This window comes from Phodopus roborovskii, unplaced genomic scaffold (assembly GCF_943737965.1).
Source record: "Phodopus roborovskii unplaced genomic scaffold, PHOROB, whole genome shotgun sequence".
NCBI classification, from domain to species: domain Eukaryota; kingdom Metazoa; phylum Chordata; class Mammalia; order Rodentia; family Cricetidae; genus Phodopus; species Phodopus roborovskii.
This window is the reverse complement of record NW_026126645.1, coordinates 729516-753250: the sequence shown is the minus strand read 5'-3', so window position 1 is coordinate 753250 and position 23735 is coordinate 729516. Positions and strand designations below refer to the sequence as shown.

The following is a 23735-nucleotide window of genomic DNA, read 5'->3' as shown; positions in this document are numbered from 1 at the left end:
TAAAATAAAATAAGGCAGGTGTGATGGCACATACCTTTAGCCCTAGCTAGCGCTTGGGAGGCAGATCTTTATGAGTTTGAGACCAGCCTGGTCTACACTGGGAGTTTCAGGCCAGCCAATGATACCTAGTAAGACCCTGTCTCAAAAAGAACAAAATAAATAATTTAATGTAAATAGCCAATTTCAACAGTGCTTTCTGTTTAATGTTTAAGTATTGCAGATAATTGTTAAATTTGTATGCGTTTTATTCTTTTTTAAATGCCTTTTCCAAGCAGAGTCCGTTGGTTTCGCTTTTGAAATGTCCATTGCTGGTGATTGAAACACAACTGCGTGGTGCCCCCTTGCTAAACTCCTTGCTCTGCCATGTTTCCATAGATCAAGTGTTTTATTTACAAGCTGTGCCACCTACAAAGATAGTTACTTCTTTCCCACCACCAACATGCCTTTCATTTCTCCTGTCTGCCTAGTGGTCCTGTCTAGACTCTGCAGTAGTGTGAAGTGGACAGTTGTACTAGTTAACCATTCTTACGGCTGTGACAGAGCGCCCCGTGGAAGCCACTTAGAGAGCAAGGTTGACTCCAGCTCACAGTGAGGATGCATCATGGGAAGGACCACACGGAGGCAGGTGGCTCCATCATGAGGAGTGGGCAGCAGGGACTCACCTGCTACCATTGATGGAACAAGACATGGGCCAGGGCATACCTCTCAGGACCCACCCCTGTACCCACTTCCTGCAGCCAGGCCCTGCCGCTGAAGATTCCACAGCCTCCCAGAATGGCGCCACCAACTGGAGATGAAGTGTTCAAACACTGGGGCCTGTGGGGAATGTGTCTTCATTTATCACTGGCCCTGGAGGAAAGCACTGGCCTCTAACCATCCACTGTGACAGCTCTGGTCGTCTCCTGGTGCTGTCACCCACCTGTTGCCTTTCCTTCACTCTCTAATATGCTCCATCCAGTAGATGGAAAAGCAGGGAGGGATGTGGGGGAAAGAAAGAAATGGTTGAAAATTGTGAGATCTGAACTCTGTACTGCTCTCGGGCTTCATGATTGGGCTGAGGTAGGGATCATAAGTCATTTCCCCTCCGCTTTTGAAATGGGCCCAGCTTTTAGATGCTGGCATCCCTGAAGAAGACCTTTCCTCACCCGGTCGCTCAGGTGGACGTGACTGGTGTGTGTTTCTCCAGAATCTCATAAGACCTACTCTGTGCTTTCAGTTTTCTGAAATGTCATAGTGGCAAGTCTTAGCTTGCGCTCCCTCTGCCCGTTGTCCACAGCCCTGAATTACGACTCTAGCTGCCATCTTTTGTATTCTGGAGCTGCTGGAGCTGGAATGTTAGAGCTACGGAGCTGCCTGCATCTGTCTCCTGGTGTCTGGGTCTGTGCCATGGGTTCTGTGTCAGGATGTTTTCCTTAACTCTGTCTTCAATTCTCTGGTTGAGATAGCTTCTGTGCATATCTGAGGGGGTCTAAAAATGAGCCCCACTCTAGCTCCTGCCTGGGAGCCTTTTAGAGGACCAGATGAGTCTCTGATGCTAGGGTACCTGACTGCCACTGGGAGCAAGCCACTTTCTAGAGGCTAGGGCTGCAGGGAAGCCATCCTGGCCTCCTTCAGCCCCCTGTTACCATGAGAGTGCTGTGTGACGGACAACACCGACCAGGGAGCCTCCAGAGTCCAGGCTGTCAGCTGACCTAGGGACTGTTGCCTGGGATGTTAGGATCAACTTAGCCATGCTCGGCATGGAGGTGGCTGGGGTAGAGCAAGAAGGCTAAGTGGAATATGTCAGTGTCTCTGGGAGGGACGCTTGTGCTGGTGAGTGTGTGTTCATGTGTGCACATGTGTCTGAGTAAGCATGCATGTATATGTAGGGGTCATGGGTCAGCTTTGGGAGACATTCCAAAGTTTTTCCCTGGAGCCTGGCTCTCCCCTTGGGGTAGGCTGGCTGGCCAGACTCCGGGAAGATCTCCCCATTTTCCACCAGGGTTGAGATCACAGGTACATGCCATCTTACCCAGCTTTTTACCTGGGTGCTGGGGGATTGAACTCAGGTCCTCCTGAACCAACCAAGCCATCTCCTCAGCTCCTAGGAGTGCCTTTTTGAAACCACTACTTGGGTCACATTCACTATCATTAACTAAAGGAATACAGAGGAGACAACCTACTGTGTCGTACAGGACATGGGTGCAGGACAAGGGGAAGAACTGGACCCCTGGACCCCTCTGCCGTGGGGTCCCCACACTGCTCTGAAACAGAGCATCAACCTCACTGTTTTCCTTCTGCTGACCCCAAAATATTTTGTTCCATCAAGTGTGCCCCTGCCCTGATTTGCATTGCTCTCTCCCTTCCCTTGGCTGGGAAGCCACACTACCTGTCTGGAAGCCTATCAAAAACGATCTCTCCATCAGCATCGACCTCTAGGCTCCTGCTTGGGCTGTTGATCACAGGAGGTCGACTTAATCTGCTTAATTATTTGATTCAATCAGAAGTTGGCTTAATTACTTTCTTACTTCTCACCTCCTTTGAATCTATTCTGGAACCTGATTATGTCTTTAACACCAGCCTAGAGATAAGCGTTGCAATTGGGAAATGTAATTAGCCAAGGAAGACGGATGTGGGAGCTGCCTTTTGTCAAAGAGCCATTAAAACCCAGCACAGGTCAATACCAAGGTGGAGGGGACAGCAGATGACTGGGAGGGAAGGCCCAGCTGGACGTGGGATGAGAGGAACCTCTAAGCTGAGCAAAAGGCTCATCGTTCTCCAGGTAGCTGTAGTCTAGGATGCAAAGGTGAACTGGCCATAACCTCGCTCCCCACATCTCTCCTTCCCTGAAGAGTCCATGCATCATGAGGTCAAGAGTGTGGCAACCTCGGAGGCAGTTATGGATGTCACTCCTGGGAACTTTACAGAACTGAGCTGAGCTTCAAAGAGTGGGCAGGAGAGCCTGAAGTCCCACAGGAGGGACTTGGGAAAATGCCTAGGCCCCCAGAGACCACAGCAGGCCTTCCAGAACATGCAGGAGTGTTCTCAGACATCCCATTTTTGCCTCCTTCCCCTCCCCCCATCTATCTTGACCCTCTTCCCCTGACTTTGTTCCACTTAATACTTTTTGGGGATTCCCTCAAAACGCTTGCTTAATGGAAATTTAAGTTGTATGGCTTTTGAGGAGACTCTGAACCATCTGAGACAGGGGAAAGATCCAGGGCCATCAGGAAGAGTCGGTATGCGCATTTGAGCTGGAGAATCAGAGTCCAGGAGGAGAGAGTCTGGACAGATGGCATAGCCTGGGCAAATTAAAGCAATGGTCCATGATATAAGGGGTGGGATGATGACCTGCTAGGCACGGTGAGTCACAAAGGCCCTTTCAGAGGCCGCAGAAGAACAGTCCCTAGGCTGTGACCTCTATGACGGGGCAGTGGGCATGCAGCCCTCGTCACAGCTGGAATTACAGTGGCTGAGGCAGCCCCAGCCTGCCAGTCTCAGAGAGCGCTGATACTTGAATCTCAGCCAACACGAAAGCTTGGCTGGGCTGTCATGGAGAGGATACTGGCCAGGTGGCTCCTACACCTATTAGAGGGAGGGGTTCCCCCTCCAGGCTAAAGAAAGGTTGAATAATACACTCCTATGCTTGGATCATGTTCACCTTAAGTATTAGCCATCCGAGCATGCAGCCAGGGATGACTGAACTCACAGAGGATGCCAGCCCTGTTTTGCTGGGTCACTGGTTTCAACCTGTGGGTCATGATCCCTTCAGGAGGTTCAATAACTTTTTCACAGGGGTCACCTAAGACCATCAGGAAACACAGGATATTTACATTAAGATTCATAACAGTAGCAAAATTATAGTTATAAAGTGGCAACAAAAGTAACTTTTTGATTTGGGTCAACCATAACATGAGGACATACATTAGAGGGTGGTGGCTTTGGGGAGCTTGAGAACCCTTGTGCTGGTCCTCTGTGGCCCGGCTGCCTGTCGGATACACACAGACTGCTTGATAAAGTGATATATCCAGCCTTGTACCCTGCTTTCTTTTCTTTGTGGAATCTTGATGCCTCCTTCTCAGGGTTCCCCAACTAGGCCCGCCCCATTTGTAACACCTGGTGTAGGAAGAGAGCATGACACTGTAAACATCAGGCCACAGTTCCCACCGCTGTCTTTATGTTTCCCTTTCTTCTTTGAGGGTGTCAAACAGGAGTACCGAATTGACATCATGTCCGCCTCTCCCTTCCAACTCCTGCTATGCCCTCACAACTCCCTCTCAACTCTATGACACGGTCCTCTTAAGTGTTATTGTTACACACACACACACACACATACACACACAAGCACAACCTGCTGAGATCATTTAGTGTTGCTTATATATGTTATGCTTAGGGGTGACTATTTGGGATTGGGTAACCTCATCTAGGGATAGGGCCTTGTGAGATTGGCATGTAAGCTGGTGTTGTCTTGTGTAGGTCTCGATCAGGTAGCCATATTGTGGATGGGACAGCTCTCCTGTCACGTACAGAAGACACTTCCTCTGCAGATGTCTAATGATTTGTGATTTGTTTGTCCCCTCTTTCGAAACTGTTCCCTGATCATGTGCAGGATTTATTTGTAGAGTGCCAGCCAAGGGTGGCACCCCACGGTCAGCTGATCTCTGTGTTTTGACCAGTTGTGGCTTTCTACAGTGGTCTCTGTCTGCTGCAAAAAGAAACTCCTTGGTAGTGGAGAGATCATTGACCCTAGAGGAGAACCTTGTACTGTTACTTTCCCTATATCCATTCCTGCTTTACTGTGCAGTCTTGGACAAGTTATTAAACCTGTCTCTGAACCTGTCATCTGGACATGGAGGTACCATGGCAACCCATGCTGTAAGTTGTTGAGGACTGAAACATTTCAATGTCATACTTCCATGTAGGGGTCATTACAGATGGCGGTGACACTTATGGAAGTAGCTAGACCCAGGTCAGGTGACCACTGAGTAAATTAACTTGTTGGCCTTTGGCACTGCCATTTAACTTCCATGAGCCTCAATCTCCTTCTCTGTAAAATGGGAACAATAATAATTAACAATCATTAATTACTGTGCGAGACCCTTGCCTGGTCCAGGACTCCAAGGACTTTCATTCCTATAGGCAGTATGAGTCCTTATATGTCACCAGATAGAGCCAGTGAGTAGGACTGAGAGAAAGGAGAGCAAAAATGTGGAGGCTGGTGTCTGCCCTGCTGATGAGTGGGTCAGTGGGTGTCCTTGTGTGTGATGAGGTGGTCTGGTTCCCAATCCCAGGTTCCAGGGGCCAAGTGGGGCATTCTCAACCCTGCCCCAAGCTTGAGCAGAGGAACCACCCTTGTCCATCAGAATGACCAAGGATGGTCCTGGGTCCTATGGGAATCTCCCATAGTCAGAGAGGCATCTTGGGGCCTGTCTGCAGGGCCGCAGCGCTCCTGGGCCAGAACACAGGAGGCTCTAGTCTCAGCCTCCATGTGGGCAGATTTTATCCAGCCACCCATGCTGGGAGAGCACTCAGTGCCAGTTCTGGAATGCAGTTCATGCGGATCAGAGCCTGGCAGAGGACACAGCAGAGTGTTTGGGGGCTCCAGAAGACTTGACAAGTTTTGATAACACAATCTGCCTGACATGTTTGAAAATCAGGCAAGCATCTTCCTGGCAAGGAGGGTGATTCCCTGCTAATGAGCTGTGAGAAGCTGAGAAGGAGCTATCCTCTCCTTCCCAGGGAAGCAGCCTTCCCACCCCCCCCACCCCCCCACCCCCCCACCCCACCCCCACCCCACCCCCCGCCAGCTTCCAGGGAGCACTAGCTACCTCTCAGGTCTGCTAAGAGGTGAGACTAATACCTGGGGTAAGTCTTTTCTCTGGGTCAGGACCAGCAGCGAACCTGGGCTCCTCTTCCCTATCGTCTGGAGCTACCTCAGCCTTGGCTAACCGCCTGCTTTCAGGAGACATGCTCAGTCCTGTTCAGCAGCCTAAGGCTCACAGAGACCCAGGCCAGAAATCTCAGTGATGAATATGGGCCGGCCTCCATCTGCTCTCCCCACAAAGTACCTCTCAAAATGGGGTCCTCTTGAGCCTTCACAGAAGTCTGTAAGAGCAAAGACAACAGGTGTGGGCAGGTGTCTGAGGCCAGGCCCTTAGTGTGCGGATGTGTTTAAGATCAGGCTAGCTGCTATAACAGGTAAGCCCAGAACATGGAGACAGCAGCTCTTTATTAGCTCTCACTAGTATGAAGGCAAGTTGAAGGAGGAGACAGTGTCTCTGCTGCTGCTCACTGGCTCTTAGGAATTCCAGGTATTGGAAGCACTGTGGCGATTCCCATGGTCACCCTGGCCTTGGGGGATTTTATGGGCCAGGCCTCCTGGTGGCATATGGGACTCAGGCTCCCATTCTCTTGAGCTGACCCATCCCAGATCCCACTGAGCTGCAGCAGAAGCCCAGGCTCTGCCCATACAGCAGCATGGCCAGCTGTTCCAACCCCGGGGACGAGCTCTTGAGGGAACACTCTTCAGCAACATCTGGGGACCTGGGAACCTTCCTGTCTGTGAGCAGCACGCAGTATGGCTGAGAGCTGGGAGGGGACATGCCATGTGGTTCTGGATCCTGCACCCCCCCCACAGTGTCCCTAGTCCTCATGGCAGTCAGCCGCTCCACCCTGCAGACATGCCCCCACATTCCAGCCTTGGCATTCCCTCAGGGTCTGAGATCCTCAGCCTGAACCTATGTCCAGGGACCTCCATTCCCCTCCTCATACACACTCTCTGATCGATCACCTCAGGACCTTTGCACATGCCGGAGTCTGCCTGGGAAGGCCTTCCTCCATCTTGCCAGGCTGCAGTTGTCTGTCATTCCTTCTTCATCCACGTCCAGGGTCATCCGAGGCTTCCTGTCTCAGTAGACTGCTCAGCCAGGCATGTATCAATGGCTGCCTGGGTAGCGGGTGCTGTCATAGCTGCTTTATGGGAGTAACTCCTTTACTGTCCACTGCACAGACAGAGAACTGGGAGTCCCAGGGGAATGCACGAATAAGTTCCCAGAGTAGGGCAGGGGCAAAGTCCCAGACCAGATCAGAGCCCTGACTGTGGAATAAGTGTCTGTCCCATCTGTCCCCACCTCCTGTCACTACTCCTTTCCCAGACCTTACTGTCTTCCCGAGAAAGCAGCTGTGGGGAGGGCTCAGGCTCAAGCCATCATGGACACTCTCCCTCCAGGTCTCTCCTGTCTCCTCCACCTCAGTCTGGGTGGTGATTGTCTCTCAAATCCTTCACCCCCGAGACACAGACCAGACCTAGAAACCCCACAGATCACGTCTGCCGTAATCCTCTCCTGGCTCGCTGATGGTTTTTGCAAGTTACCCTGGAGCATTCGGAGATGATCTGGGTGGCAGCGCCCGCCTTCTCCGTACTTGATTATGTCCGATGGTGTCTTAATGACTTGAGCTAAGCCTTTCATTGACTGGCAAAAACAGATTACCATATATTTCTAAAACTCTGTGCTGCCAAATCAGATCTGTGTCATTTCCTCCATCGTTCACATTGCTGGCACTGAGTGTGACAGATAACTCAGATCTCTGTTGAGAATTGCTCTAGCTGGGGCAGCCGTGATGCCCTCCCTCTCATTCTAGGGGGTTTGCTCTGTGCACTGTGGAGTGGAGCAGGCTTCCAGGCTCTTGCTGCATCTGTGAGTCACCCCGTCCCCCACCCAGCCCTTGGCACCCAGAAAGCCATTTGGGCACGGCATGAGCTTGGGTTTGCTGTGAGCAAGTGTGCCTAGGCTTGTGGGAGGGGCTGCCTCGAGAGGACCCAGGTCCTCCAGCTTCATCTTCTGCAAGTTTCTGCAGACAGTCCCCCACCTGCATATCCCAAGTGGGTAGGGCTGGTCCTCTGATGGATTCAGGCTGACTGCTGGCTCTGGGAGGTTAAGCCGTTTGACCATAGTCACACAGCTGCTCAGAACGAGCAGCTTAATTTTGTTTCACTGGAAGTGTGTGTGTGTGTGTGTGTGTGTGTGTGTGTGTACATATATAGAGAGACATATAGAAAAAGAAAGACGGAGAGAGAGAAATTTAACCCATTACCACTGCCATTTCTGAGAAACCAAAGGTGACAGGCAGTCCCTGCCACTGGCAGGCACTGTGGCCTATGCACCTTTAAAGGGAACACATGTTGTTGCCACCTAAAATGACCATTTGCTCCAGTGATGAACCAGAGTCCTGTTTCACAGGATGACTCAGGTGACCAGAGACACGTGGCTGATAATGAGATGAGAATATTTACTAACATCCCCATCCTCATGTATCAACTGTCCCCATGTCCCCAGGTCTGTCCTGCGGCGAGGTCAGGCTGATGGTGGACGCTCTGTTCAAGAGTCTTTAATTCCAGTACTCAGGAGTCAGAGACAGGTCAGTCTCTGAGTTCAAGGCCAGCCAGGGATACATAATAAGTCCATCTCAGAGAGCGGGAAACAGAGAGGGAGAAGGTGTGTTTGGCTTCTGTCAGAATCTAGAAAATTCTGTGAGTGAGCCACGAAAGAGGCCCAAGGCTGTCCACTGGGCCTCTCCCTGCCTCCTCTGTCAATGCTGGAGTGAACTGGTCCAACTGCTGGTCACACTTGCTTCCTGGCCCCCTCTGCGAGTTCACTCTGTACTCATGACTCAGAACCTGCCATGGAGTCAGCATCCTCCTGGATCTTTGATGATCTGGAGATAAGTAACAGGGCTTCAAGACCTCTGCCTTCCCAGATCCTCCTGCAAGCCCATCTGGGTCAGATAGACAGTGGGACATAGGGACATGTCAGCCTGAAGGAACCTATAGAAAGCCATGCAAGTTGGAGTTCCTATACTGTGATGAGGCCCCCAGGCCTCCGGGGAAAATACATCAAGTTCCTTACACACAGTGCCTGCCCAGGAACAGCGCTGCAGTCCTGGGTAGGAGGTAACACCAGGCTGCAGAGAAGCACCCTTGGTCCCCAGCACCAAGGACCCCCTGCATAGTGGTGACAGGAGGTCCTCTGGGGCAGACCCTGCTCCCCATCCCCGCTGTGACATTTGGCTGACTCTGTGCCTCTGTTCTTTATCTGTAACCATAGCCTCTTGCCACCTGTCAGGAGGTTTGTAGTGCTGTCAATGCTCGAGGTACCCCTCAGCTATAGAGTGTTTGCCATCATGAGAGAGGTCCCGTGCTCTGTCCCCAGCACTGCAGATGGGAGTGGCTGTGATGCCCAGTAGAAAGTGCCCACAGGTCCAAGGACAGCTGCTACAGGCCTCATTCCATTGACTCTCTAGCCCCCAGGGCAGTTTTAGCAGGTAAAATTGCTCCTATTACACAGAGGCAGCACATGACCAGTACAGTCAAGCTTGTTTGGTGTCTTAGAGTTCTGCCCATTCCCTGTGGCTGGAAGGACTTTCCCAGGGACTCAGCTCTGTACCAGGCTCCCACCCACCTACCCCTGCACTTCATGTGTATCCCGGGGGTGAATGAGGCCTCTCTGATTGTGATCTAATAAGTATTCATCTGTTTATCAGGGCCACACATCAGTATCTCTTGGCTCTGGCCCATCCAGTAAGAAAATGCATAGTGATCAATGCATAGCTCTGTGTGGCCACAATGTATACTAGGCAGGGTCTATAACTGCCCTGGGATGGAGAGACCCTGTTGTTACAGACAGATGGAGGCTCTCTTAGCAGGCCAGTGAGAGGCAGCTGACTTAACTCCACCTAGATCTGTAGAAGGGTGGGGGTTCTTAAAGCCGAAGTTCTTCCTGTCCACACACACACACACACACACACACACACACACACACCTAAGTGACTATTTGCACACCCCAGACTCAGATCATAGCTGTGCCTAAGGTCTCCTCCAGGTCCCTTCCAGACCACCCTTCACACAGCAGCTCATCAGAGTTGCTCCTAAGCTAGCTAGACCCCCTTCCCTTAGCTCGAATGGCTCTGTACAGCCTGGGCCTGACCCCACTCCGCCTGCTCTCCCCCGCCCCACATTGCCAGCTACCACCTTCTGCTCCATGAACTTGCTAAGATTTGCTCTCTTCCGGCTTATGCAGCGTGCAGTTTTCCTGCCACACCTTGCCCTCTCCCCTGAGTGTGCCCTGCTGGCTCTGATCAGATGGACACAGCCCTTCCTGACCAATCTACCCCTCCCATTTTCAACTACCCTCTTCCCCTGTGCTGTGGAGCTCTGTCCCTGCTGCTGGCTGCCTGTAACCCTGTCTCAATCCATGTGGTCTGAAGGCACTTCTAGTATGAAGGGAGATTAGCTGGGGTTGGGCTTTTATGTGATGCAGCTGTTTTGGGGTGTCACACTCCAGCAAGGAAGCACCATTCGTCACTGGCTCACCAAGCTAGGCTGAGTACGGTACTGTGGTGTGTCGTTGCTACTCTGCCTGGGCTGAGGAAGTGTGTGTTCTCCTTGCCCTGGCAAAGTCACCCAATACTCTTACAGGACCTTTATGCTTGGGCCTCGGTCCCTCTCTTCCCACAGCACTCCCGAGCCAGCCCCAGCCCCCTGAGAATAGACTTGGGCTGAGTGGATGAATCTTGAGCAAGTGATTTAATCCGCTAAGCCCTGATCCTCATCTGTGAGAGGATAGCATTACAAGAGCTGTCACGAGGCTTAAGAGAGGTGTGTGTGTGGCACTGTGGTGCCTGGCTCGAATGAGCATGGAGGGTGCCAGCTCTGGTGAGGTCATGGGCATCTGTCAGGTTTCACACTCCAGGGACATCAACCCCAGACCAGGCTCTGAAGACATCACATAGCTGAGTTCTCCCACTGCCATCCCATAGTGGGAGGCAAAAGAGCACCGGTAAGGAAGGGGACCAAACTCACCCCATTGACCAGGACCCATGCCTGAGATACCCAGCCACTCCTATAATAGCAGCATCCATTTGCACGTGAACAGAGGCCCCAGCAATTCCTTATCCCCTAGGTCCTACCTGCAACACTGCCGCATTGGAATTTATGTCCCTAAGATGTAGGAGATGCCTTGGAACCTTAGCAAAGGGCACCTCAGGCACAAACCCCCATGCTAATGGCGGCCCCTCGGGGACCCAGGACACAGCTGGTGATCTGTGGTAGGGACAGAGCATCACTTGCAGAGTGGGTAGCAGATACTGCAGGGGCTGCGTGGCCTGGACTGTATCATCATTGCTCAGTGCATCAGGAGTTTGACCCTGTAGAACAGGAGGAATGGAGCTTTGAAATAGGTCAGTGGCATGGGCAGGTCAGACTGAGTAAACAGCCTTGTGGTGCTCGGCTTCTAGAGAGCATTCTGGATTCCAGGAATAGTTCCTAATAATGTTTTTCCTCACAAAGGCTCCAAGAAGCCTTTGCCTGGAAACAGCCGCTAAGTGCAATTTGAGTGACCCAGGAAACAGCATCATAAACATTCCAGGAAAAAGAAAAACAAAACAAACAAAACACCCTAGACTACTTAAGAATGAAAGGGCTATTGGGGGGGGGGGCATGGGCCTGTAATCTCAACACACAGGAAGCCAAGACAGGAGGCCCATGGGCTTGAGGCTAGCCTGGGCTACCTAAGGAAAGAAACAGAAAGCTTCTGTATAGCTGGATGGCCTTGTCCTACAAGACAGTGATTTTCAACAGTATACAGTAGGTGGAGGGTGGGGGTGGGGCATGTGCCACTTTAACAAATCTTCCTACAAACATATGTGGTAGGACTTTCCAGGCGCCTTTGCTGCCCCCAAATTTAGTGCTCAGAGTAGTTATTTGATGAGGCTCTCCGATTAGACAGGTCAGGAATTCCCAGAAGGCTCAGCATTCATGGCTTTTCTGTACCCAGTGTGCAGGCACTCCGCTGGAAGGCTTGGGGGTGGAGCTTTCCATGGAATCCACACCAGCCCTTGGCCAGATCTCTGATGAGACTGTCAGTGTATGAGACTGTGAAGATAAATGGGCATGGCCTCCACATGGCTGTCTGGGACTCCCCCATAATAAGGCAAGGTCCCTCACAGAGACAGGAGGGAGAGCTTCCAGTCAGTTCCTGCCTGGAAGCCAGCATATCCTCCCGTGCTTTATTGCATTGGTCCGGGTCAGTACCTGCCCTGCCCAGGTGTTGGGGTAGAGCATGGAAGGAGTACCAGAATCCCAAAAAGCCTCATTCCCCTGGGCGGGCAGTGCCTTTGCCTCAATCTATAAAATTACAGCCTGCCACACACAGCTACCCCGCTCCCTGTGGCAGCCGAGAAAAGACGTACATGTTGTTTCACTTCAGATCAAGAGAAGTCTCTGCGGATTGTATCATTAAATTAAACGCAGCCATTAGTGTATGGCTCTGGGGAGACGCAGTAATAGGCTATGCCTTGGGTCATTTTTTTTCCTGCTAAATGTTTTTCCCAGAGCTGGAGTTGCCCAGCCTGACCCATTTCTCTCTGTTAATATAACATCACATAAAAAAAAAAATCACTATTACATGGCAGAGTCGGTGGAGACACATGGTGGGAGAGTGGATCTACAGAGGCAGCGCTGGGGGGGTGGTGTTGGGGCCTGGGTGGGGTTCATACTGTCTCCTCTCAGTGGGAAACCTGTGCAAGGTGGCATGTGCAGAGAATGACCCCGAGTATCTGTCCTCCTCCGGTGCCCCCCACCTTGCTCTTTTGAAACGTGGTTTCCTACTGGCCTGGAGCTCATTGATTAGGCTAGATGGACTCTCCATTGAGCCCCAGGGATTCTCCTGTCTCCATTATTCCACAAGGACCACAAGGATGCCAGAGGGTTTTTGTTTGTTTGTTTGTTTTGTGTATGTGTGTGTGTTCTCACTGCCCTAGAACTCATTATGTAGTAGACCAGGCTGGCCTTGAACTCACAGAGATTCATCTGCATCTGCCTCCCAAACGCTTGGGACACAAGCTGTATGCCACTTCACCTAGAAAGAATAAAGGTTAACCCTAACCCTAAGTCTCCCCGGCACAGGGGTTGTAAAAGCATGCCACCTGAGGCTTTTTTATTATTACGTTTGTTTATTTATTTAGTGTGTATTTGTGTGTAGAGGTCAAAGGACAACTTGCAGGAGTCTGTTCTCTCTTCTACTAGGTGGGCACTGAAGACCAAACTCAGGTTATGAGGCTTGGTGGCAGGCGCCTTTACCCACAGAGCTATCTTGCCAGCCCCATACTCTTTTTTCTTGAATTCCAGGTTATTCTGGAACTGGGGTGTGATTCCAGGAATGAGATGTATCCTCATTCGTGCTTGTACACTAACACTTTCTAGCCTGAGCCACCCTCCAGCCTGTGACTTGGTTCCCTCTAGCCTTGTTGGGGCAGATGGGGTGGAAGAGGGATAGACGGGGAGAGCCTAGGGCATGGTGGGAAGCCCTTGGGTTATGCTGCTGCACAGGGCTTCCTGGGAGAGAGAGGGAGGGAGCACAGAGACTGAGGAGCCATTTGGAAGGAGGAGCAGGAAGCTTCCAGATTGTTAATAGGAGATAGTGCCTGCAATCTCCAGTGACATCAGGGACAAGGTCCTGGCGGGAAACAGGAACAGACCCAGACCGAATCTCAGACAACCCAGGATATGGAACTGGCAGGCAGTGAGGGGCCAGGAACGGGGACCAGGAATCCGTCACCACAGGGAGAAGCGAGAGAAAAGTAATGTCCAGTGTGTGTCCCATGCCGTGCCCCCTCCCCCATCAAGCCCAGGGAGGAGCCAGCAGGAGGCTATAGGAACATCTGTGGCTTCCTGTCTCCTGCTTCTCACTGTCACCCAGCAGCCGATTCTCGGGCATGGGAACAAGCCCATGCAGACCGGGGTCCCAAATTTGTAAAGGGACAGACATGGATGGTTTCTTCAGAACCAACAGGAGTGAGAGCCCTTGTGCCAGGCATGCCAGGGAAGGTTTCTCAGGGAGCATAGCAGAAGACGTGACTTTATACACACCAGGGGATGGGGTCAGACAATGCCGAGGGCCAGCAAGGTGGACACTAGCTTGCCACAGGGAGATGGGAACAAGTGTTGGTAGAGGGCTCCAAACAGGTGTATGAGGCAGGTCACAGGAAGGGCTGGCGGCCCTGTGAGCAGGACTCGGGCCTTCTCGGGCTGCTTGGAAACAAAACTACAAGGTTAAGGGGAAGGGGGACAAGAGAAACAGAGGAAACTTTGACCTTTGACATTCATCAGATGTTCAGAGAGAAAGCACTACAATGCATGGAGGGGGTGTGGCCTAAGACAGTGCTGCCCGGTGGCGTGCTCTTCACGGAGGGTTCACTGATCCAGGGCAGATGAATTTATGGCCCGTGGGTCATGCTCAGGGACCTTCAGTGGCTCCCCAGTGCCCCACCTAGGGGTCTTCCCTTCAATCCACAGATAACCTTGATGCTGCTGGCTTGTGCTGGTTTGAGCCAGTTCCTCTTCCCGGGTCTCCTGCTCTGAGAGATTACCCTTTATGAAAAATAGCACTCAGAGAAGAAGCTGGGAGAGTAAACCAGACCAGAGCCCACCATGGCTGCAGCCCCAGGAAAGGTCCTGGCCAGGTTGCGATCCCTGTTGGCTCTTTAGGTACACATAGGTCGTGGCGTCTTTACTGGGAGTCTGTTTTCTGTGGAACCGTCCAGGTGCCGTATAGGGTTGTCCTGGGGATAGGGCCTTCTCTGTCATCCAGCTTGGGCTCCAGAATAACCCCAAGCCTGAAGTGAAGGTTCTCCTTAAGTGCCTTGCTGGACCCCAGCCCAGCCAGGTGCAGGGTGGGGGTGGGGTAGAAACCAACCAGGCCAAGCAGCCAGAGCCTCAGGCCAGAGCAGGCCCTCACCAACAAACTCAGCCAGTTTCTCAGCTGTCAGCATCAGACATCTTGAGGTGTCATGGGGATAGCTGGTCATGGGGAGCCCTGGCCGCTGTCCCTGTTGGGCCCCAAGAGACAGAGGGCTATTGAGGTGAAGACAGGTGACCCAGGGCACGGTTCTGAAATGAGAGACTGCTTGCTGTGCCTTGGAGGGAGGGACTCAGCTTCCTCCTGGCCCAGGCTTGTAGCTGACTGCCAGATGGGTGAGCACTTAGATCCCTTTGTCCAGAGTTGAGAGGTCACATTGGTGGGGGAAGCCCATCTCCCCTGAGTCCTTGATGGGGCCCCATCTGTGAGATGAAAGGGTGACCCAGCAGAATCTCAGAGTCACTCCAGGCCCTTAAAATACCAGCTTTGCAATCGGCTTGGGGTACATTAAACAGGGCCCCAGGTCATCCAGGGCCTGCAGAGTGGGTGTCTGAGCAACAGACTAGTAACCCCAGGAGCGTGAGCATCTCCAGGGGATAATGTCTTCAATGGAGGCCAGTCTTCCCCAGAGGGGAGGAACCTAGAGGGGACACCCGGAGGGGAGCAGCTAGAGGGGACACCCGGAGGGGAGCAGCTAGGAAAGGAAAGTGTGGCCGGCCTTGTGGTTATGGGAGGAACTGGCACCCCACAAGCTCATGTCAGCCCTAGTCCAAGCGCCCATATCTGTGGCCGCGCCTCTTCCCTGAGGCCAGCCCTCCCTTCTGGTAATGTGTCCTTAAGTTCTGGCTCTGTCTTTGGCCCACTTCTCCCTTGCCCTCCCTCTCTCTGGTTCAGGCTTTTATCACACCATGCCTACCCATGATTCAGTTCGGAATTCTCTGTAAGCACTGTCAACACAAGCGAGCAGTTAGGGACACACAGGCCAAGGAACCCTGAATACAGAGGCACCGAACCAGGCCAGACTCAGAGGGTTCTGCTCAGGAGGGCAGAGCATGTGACCCCTGACCCCCTGAGCATCTGCAGGGGCACAGTGGAGACAGCTGTTCTTCTGAGGGTCGTGCTATGGGCTGTCTGTAGCCCTTTGTTTCACATGAGTGGATTCAGCCAAACACAAGTGGAAAATACTTGGGAGGAAAGTGTATACCAAACACGATCTTATTCTTGTCTCTAGCCCCTAGTAATATGGTGTGACAGGGACTTATCTGAGACTAAGCTTCGCAACTCATGTGAGATGAACTAGGGTACACAGGAGAATTGCCTAGGTCATACCCAAATCAATACCATTTATGGATGGGACCTGAGCATCTGCAAATTGGAACATCCGAGGAGAGTCTGGGTACCAGTCTCCCTAGAGGAATTTAGGGGCGAACGTGCTCTGGGCCCTAAAAGACACTGCTGCTGGCTGTGACACTAGCTGTAAGATATTGATGAAAGTCAGCCTCCTCCTCTTCCTCCTGCTGCTCCTCTTCCTCCTCCTCCAGGAAGCTCTCCAGGTGGTGCCAAGCTCACCCTTCCCTCCCTCTTCCCCCACCCCTCTCCATTCTGGGCTCCGACAGTGCCCCTCCAGCTCAGGGTTTCCTCGGGCCTCTCCTGCCTCCCTCACAGTGAGGGCGGTGGGGATAAGTTATCTCAGTATTTACTCCCAGGACTAACGTAAAGGTGGCAGGGCAAGCCGTGACTCACTGCCCTGAACAAGAGAGATCATGAGGACTTTCGGGTTGCACATTTGTCTGGCTTCTTTGTCTAAACTGTTTCCCGTTTTTCTTTCTAATGGAAATAAATCTCTAGCAATAAAAATAACCCAGAAGAAATAAACAACATTTTGGCCCAGCACCGAGAGATAAGCTCTGAGCCCCGTGGTCTCCAGCCTGGAGCCCCCTTTTCACTTTGCAATAAAGCGCGCCTGCCATTCTGCTTTTGGAGTCTTGTTTTGTTATTTAGCTTTGTGTGAGAAAGAGGGTACGTGTGCACATGTGCACATGTATGTAGAGCCCAGAGGACAATCTCAACTGTCATTTTTCAAGTGTTGTCTTAGATTTTATGACACAGGGTCTCACGGGCCTGGCTAGCCACAGGGCTCCAGGGATCAGCTCTTTCGGTTTCCCGGTGCTGGGATTACAGGCATAGCCACCACCGCACTAACCGAGCCGTCTCCACAACCTGTTCTATTTTTTAATCTTTTTTAAATTATCGTTTGATGATTTCATATATGCAATAATGTTTGATCAAACCCATCCCTTTCTCCTCCACTCCAACTCCTCACCTGTCTTCTCCACCACTCATCCTTCCCAACTTCATATCCTCCCTTTAAAATCCTCTGAGACCACTTGGCATTGTCTGCATTTGCCTGGGTGAAGGGCCTTCTGTGGATCATGTCATGTATGAGTTTACTGAAGGCTATGTTTCCATATAGATAATGCATAATGGCTTAGGAGGTGGGACAGCAAAGGGGAGCCATCACATCTCTCCTACACAGAGGAAGCAGGGAGTGAGAATGGGAAGTAGAACAAGACTGTAAACCCTCAAAGCCCACCCCTAATAATGTTCCTTCGGCAAGGCTGTCTGTGCCCTCTATAAACAGTGTTCTAGCAAAGGAGCCTGGGGGGGGGGTTATTTCTCATTTAAACAACAATAGGTAGCCTCTTAGGGACAGCATCCCTGATGTGAATTGACTCCTCCACCAGCAGCCATCAGTCGCCCAGAGCCCCTCAGCTAGGGGCGGCACTTTATGCTGGGATTTTCCTGGCTTGATCTCCTGCAGGCCTTATGCTATCCCAGCCACTGTGAGTTCCGTGTGTGCAGCGGCCCTGTCATGTCTGGCAAATACTGTTTTGCTGCAGACGTCTGTCCTGTCTGGCTCTCACAGACTTTCCACCCCTTCTTCCCAGGTGATCCCCGATCCTTGGGGGAGGGGATAGATGTCCCTCTTAGAGCTGAAAACTCCACAGTCTCGTATTCTCTGCAAGTTGACCAGTTGTGGCTTTCTGTATTAATCACCATCTCAAAAAACAAACAAACAAACAAACAAAAAAGGTAAATAAACAAATAAGCTGCTCTTTGTATCTGATGAGATGCCAAGGAAAGTACTTAGGAGGCAGCTGGATATTATGTCCCTTTAGCAAAGTCATAATACTAGGCTCTCCCCTAGGGCTTATGGCCTCGCCAGCCATAGGTTTTTGGCGCAATGAAAAGTGTGAGGCATGAGTTTGGTCTTGGTGTGTGATTCCAGTCTAATCAGAAAGTGACTGATTACTCCTATAACGTCAGTGCCACTGCATGTCCTGCCGAGCCGGCTGCTCATGTAGCTCACAGTGTTCAGAACTAGGAAAGACAATTACTTTTCTCCTCTGACAGCATGCATGGCACCTTCCAGCACCATGAAAGCTAGCCTGTAGGGATAGAGCTTCCAAGTCAGTACCAGCTTGATTTCAGCATGTTCTATGACTTAAGCATGTCATGTCTTCAACAATAGGATCTAACCATAGCATTCTAGATGGTAAGCAACAGTAATAGCAATAGCCTTTAGGGGAGTCTATGGGACCCCACTGACCAACAACTTGAAAGGAGGTAGCCCGCACCTGCCTTTTTATTTGGTAGACAATGTCTGGCCTTAGAACTTGGATAGTTCTTCCACACTGCTTGGCCATTATCGCGGTTAAATAAGGATCAGGATAAACAAATAGGCCGAATAGATGTTTATTTAGGGAGAAATAACTTACAACCTAGACAGATGAACACCAGGAAATTCCACCCGATGCTCTCCTGTCCCAGTCCCGCCAGCAAGAGAACTTTTCCCGGCTCTCTCTCCGACCTCCTTCCACAGGTCACTTCTGCCCATGGCTCCACCCCCCAATGGGCATGGTCAGTGCCACAGACGGACTATCTCACTACAGGCCATTTTTGTTTGTGTTTGTTTTCTAACTTAAGAGATCCCAGGGTTACCTTCTAAGCACATTAAGACAGATCTACCACGTGTGTGTGTGTGTGTGTGTGTGTGTGTGTGTGTGTGTGTGTGTGTGTCCCTGTGATGCCCTGTGCTATATTCCAGTCTGATTGTGAGGTTTGGAGTTTACCTACATCCTCCCTGAGTTCACAGTCCTGCAGTGTCTCTGTGTAAGCACTGTATTTACCCTGTGTGAGCACTGTATTCACCCCTCCCCCCCACACACACACAGAATAAAGCAGAAATAGGGATGAGTAAGCCACAGGAGCTCCTGTGCATTAGGAGCTGTGTGTGCCACATGGGTCAGTGCGGGCACTGTCTGGAACTGAATGCCTTGCTGACTGAGGAGTGATCATGGTCTAGGAAGGGCCCATCCTCGCCCTCACTGGTGGTACTGGAGTCCCCCTTGTTGGTGCCTTGGAGTTCTTCAAGTGTTAGGGGACCCTGGGGGAAGGGTGATATTTCTGGCTAAGGATGAAAAGGATAAAAAAAATGCAATTCTCTGTGCCTACAGGCGGCCTCAGTGGCGCGACCATCATCGATTCTCTTGACACCCTCTACCTCATGGAGCTGAAGGACGAGTTCCAAGAGGCCAAGGCCTGGGTGCAAGACAGCTTTCACCTGAACGTGGTGAGTCACGCCATGGGGAGATGAAGGACTTGGTGAGTCAGTGGCCTTGGGGGGATGGGCCAGCCTCCAGTTCCTGGGGCTGGATAATAGAGCAGGCTTGAGGTGGGGATGTCTTCCGGCTAGTGTCCTCTGGTGCCAGGGGAGACAGCCAGGGCCATGCCTCCCCTCCCCACATTGCTCATCTTGGGTGTGTTGCTCAGTGAGAGGTAGGAAGGGAAATGGCTTTGTTGGAGGCAAGAGACGTGGGGGCCCGGGCTGAGAGCTGGACTGGTTAGCTGGGAAAGACTTTCTGCCTCCTTAGACCTCAGCATCCTCCCTATGAGACAGGAAGGGTGACCATGACAGAGGCTGTAGAGAGTATTTTATGGCTCCATAAAGTCAGCACAAATCCAAAGCTTCCTCATCACTATTGTAATTACCAGAATCATCTTGAGGCCTTTGTAGCTTCTGGTACCTGTAAGGCCAGGAGAGTATAGAGCTCTTTGTTCCTTTTCTGGTGGTGAGAGAGAGGCAGAGGGCATCTTCCAGGACTCACCTCCAGGCAGAGGATGGACCTGCCCAGGGGACGAGGGAGCCGTGGACACTCAGCGAGGCTGGCACAGGCTAGAGTGTTTCCAGAAAGAAAACAGTGTGGTCACCTCTTTAAGCCTTAGCTTTCTCATCTAGAGAATGGGGTGACATCATAGAGCGATTCGAAGCGAAAAGGACCTGAACTGAGCTTTGCGTACTCCTTGCTGGTGGAAAACTCCTCCCACATTAACAGATACCCATGGTTGCCATCAAAAAACAAAAACTTGAGCCAGCTCTAGTGCAGGCCTGGAATCCCAGCTACTGTGGAGACTGAGGCAGCCGGAGCACAAGTTCAAGGCTAGCCTAGGCCACTTAGTAAGACCCTGCCTTAAAATAAAGAAAAAAGAAGACTGGGGATATAAACTAAATCCCCAGTATTACATAAAAATTAAAAATATGATGCAGAAAGCTGGCAAAGCGAGCCCCTGGGGCAAAGGAGGTGACAACAGTCGCCTGTGTCAGACCCTGCTCGGCTTACTGCACCACCTGTGAGAAGGCCTGCCGGGGAGGTGGCGACAGACCTGTTCTGTGCAGTAGGAAACACAGGGGAGGAGGAGAAGTCTATCTCAAGTCACAAAGCCATGTGCATGGCCCAGGTGGGGAATTCTGCAGGTCCTGACCTTGGCACGATGCCGGCACACCTGGTGTGCACAGTCGTGGAGAAGGGCCGTGTGAGTGGACCCAAAGACTGATGGCTCTCACACAGGCATCTGCCCACAGCCCCCAGCTCAGCCCTGTCCTGGTCTGTCACCACAGGGAAGGGCCTCCCTCATTCCTGCTTTGCCTCTCCTTGGGCTTAGCTTCTCCTGCAGCTCGGCACAAGTCCTGGAGCTCCTTGGAGCACAGCCAGGCATAACTGCTCCAATGGCCTCTGGCAAGGCTGGGAAAGGAAGCCAAAGCTGGTGTTTATTTGAAACACTTAAATGCACAGTAGCAACTGCCAGGCAGGTGCTGGCCCCTCTCGACCTCTGCTATGAAAACCGAGCTGTGGCCTGGTCTGCTGGGGTCCCCAGAGCAGGACACCGGTGTGAGCTGAGGAGAGCAGTATGGCCCGTGCCCAGGGTCTGGATAGCTCTGGGAGCTCACCCATGTCCTTGCTGTCCCCTCCCTGCCTTCTTGCAGAGCGGAGAAGCATCTTTGTTTGAAGTGAACATCCGCTACATCGGAGGACTGCTTTCAGCCTTCTACCTGACAGGAGAGGAGGTGAGTTTGTCCTTTGAGGCCCCAGGGATGTCCAGGCTGGACAGGTCTTAGGGAAAAACTACAGTCCCGCCTCTTTCACAGTGACTTCATGGGGCAAGGTGGTCAACCAGGAGCCCCCATGAGGATTCCTCATCGCCTGGGTCTGTGGCCCAGGTGAGCACGCTTGGCTCACTGAGCAGCTGATGAGTTCTCTGAGAACAGAACCATGTCCATGTGATTCACACTTGCCCCTCACACTTGCCCGTCACCAGCAAACTGCTCTGCTGCAATTCACAGGGTCAGTCTTCAGACCCACAAAGCTGAGGCGGCTCTTTCTCATTCCCAGGACCTTTGGCTTTGTTCTTGTGTTAGTGTGAGTGTTTTGCCTTCGTGGATGTCTGTGTACCACATAGGTGTCTAGTGTCCACAAAGGCCAGAAGGCATCGGATTCTGTGAAATTGTACTTACAGCTGCAAGCCTCTGTGTTGGTGTTAAGAGTTGAACCTGGGTCCTCTGGAAAAGCAGCCAATGGCCTTAAATGCCGAGCTGCGGAACCCATTGATTTTTATATACTCCCATCCTGGGCAGAACTGTAGCCAAATACTTGCCTGCACCCATTCTCAAGGGAGCAGTGTGGCAATGGGGCCACCATGCTGGCCATAGCCTGTAACTGCAAGGCTTTGAGGGCCAGGAAGTGCCCAGGGTCACCTGCTAGTGGCCTTAAATACCCTTCTTATCACTTTCTTTCCAGTCATAGGACGGTCACGATACCTCTTTAGACCAAAGAACCTTGTGACATGGGACAGGGGGGGAGAGAGTTTGGCCCAGGGCCATCACCTCCAAAGGGCGTCTTCTCTCTGCCAGAGAGAACTGAGATTGGGAGAAACTGGATCTTCCTTCTCCCTTCATGAGCTCTCATCACAGCACAGCCTGAGTATTGGGTAGCTGGGGTTGGCAGCATCCCCAGAATGCAGGTCATCAGCCAGGCTGTTTTCTGGGATCCAGAGGCCCTCTCTGTCCAGCTCAGCCGCCACTTGGAACTAGGACCTGAGCAGGTAAAGCAGGCAAGCTATGGAGAAATCCTTCCTCCCTCCCTCACTGTTCAAGAAAGTTCCTCCCTCAGCTGTCATGGCTGAAGTAGAGAGCTTAGAGGTAACAGGCCATCTCTATCTCCCTAGTCACTCCGGGCCTCTCTCCATCAAACATAATCTCCTCAGCAGAGATTACTGCTTGTACCAATTTGTTCAAAAAAAAAAAAAAATTGTCAATGGGAGCCATTGGCTTCAAGCCACCCAGAACTTGAATTTTCTTTGAAAATCTCAGGACAGGAAAATGACAGAGGGAGCAGGGGGAAAGACACTGTCATCCATGTTCTCACAGGTACCCGCCCAACCTCCCGGCTGGTGTGGGTGGAGGGATGGATGGATGCAGGGAAGGTAGCCACTCAGGAAGGAGCTAGTGGGTCGTGGGTGGCAGCCACCCAGCCCTCCGTTGACCCTTCTCTGAGAAGCGTGCAGTTCTGAGTTCTCAGCCCCCTGCCTCACTCTGACTTCTCAGGATATGCACCTGGCAGGGGGCTGTGGACCAGGGCATCAGTGACTTGAGGAACAGTTCACAAGGCTCAAAGGGGAGCTGGAGTAGGCAGCACTGGTCTGTCTGCATAGCCCCTGCCCAAAGGTGCAGCCACACCTCCGTGGTCCCTGCTCTCCCCAGGCTTTTCTAAGTGACAGATTGTGAGTCCGGTGCAGATCTCCGTGGGAGCTGCACATGCCCCATCAGTGCAGGGGGGGGCATCACCCACTTGCGGATGACGAAACACACTTGCAAATCCATGACGTACAGTACTAGGCCTCACTCCAGCCCTTTGGTCTTCCTGACTCCGTCTCTGTTGTCATGACTTGCTACCAGGGCTCAGTCATACTAAGCTCACACACACCCAGTGGGCACCTGTTGGGGACTTCCCATCTCTTAACTTCCTACAAATGTGTGTGCCACATTTGCTGGCTGCTACTTTCTTTGCTTCCGAGGAAGTAGCAGAAGGGGACCTTGCTGGTTGGTCACTCCTGCTGAGACTCAACTTCCATTAAGATGGGACTAGAGAGATGGCTTAGTCGTTAAAGAGCACTTCTTGCAGAGGACCTGGGTTCGATTCCCAGCACTCACATGGAAGCTCATAAACCTTTGTTAACTCCAGTCCCAGAGGATCTAGTGCTCTCTTCTGGCTTTCTCAAGCATTACACACATATGGTGCACAGACATAAAATAATAAAATATTTTTAAAAGGTGACAGGCATGATCAGAGCTGTTCCTGGAGTGTTGGGATATCACTTAACAGTTTAGAGGCATGTTCATATGTTAGCTTCCTCTTTCTCTGTTTCTACAAAAACTCTGTGAAGCTGTCATGGGCACACTGTGCAAGTGGAGAAACTGAGGCTCAGAGACAGTGCAGGGCTCAATGAAGGCCACACAATGACATGGGAGGGTGTGTGCTGGGCACTTGGCCCTGCAGAGTGAAACTCATACCTGTTCCTCTCTGATTCTGAAACTCTGGCCACTGAGAAGCCACATCCCTCTGTAGAGAAACACCAGGTGTCCAAGAGAAAGCCACAGAGCTCTTAGCCCTGAGCGAGCGAGCCACTCTGAAGCTCAGCTGTCTCTGCTTTAGTGAGGGCCTTCCC

The 23735-nt window shown here is 51.8% G+C and overlaps 1 protein-coding gene across 1 annotated transcript in view; it reads left to right on the top strand.

Annotated features, from left to right (window-relative positions):
• Man1c1 (mannosidase alpha class 1C member 1) overlaps nucleotides 1-23735 on the top strand; it is a 134314-nt gene that overhangs the window by 83872 nt on the left and 26707 nt on the right. The window contains exons 3-4 of the mRNA XM_051173778.1: nucleotides 19190-19305; nucleotides 20998-21078. Coding sequence (XP_051029735.1) covers nucleotides 19190-19305; nucleotides 20998-21078 — 197 coding nt within the window. The remainder of the gene's footprint in view (nucleotides 1-19189; nucleotides 19306-20997; nucleotides 21079-23735) is intronic.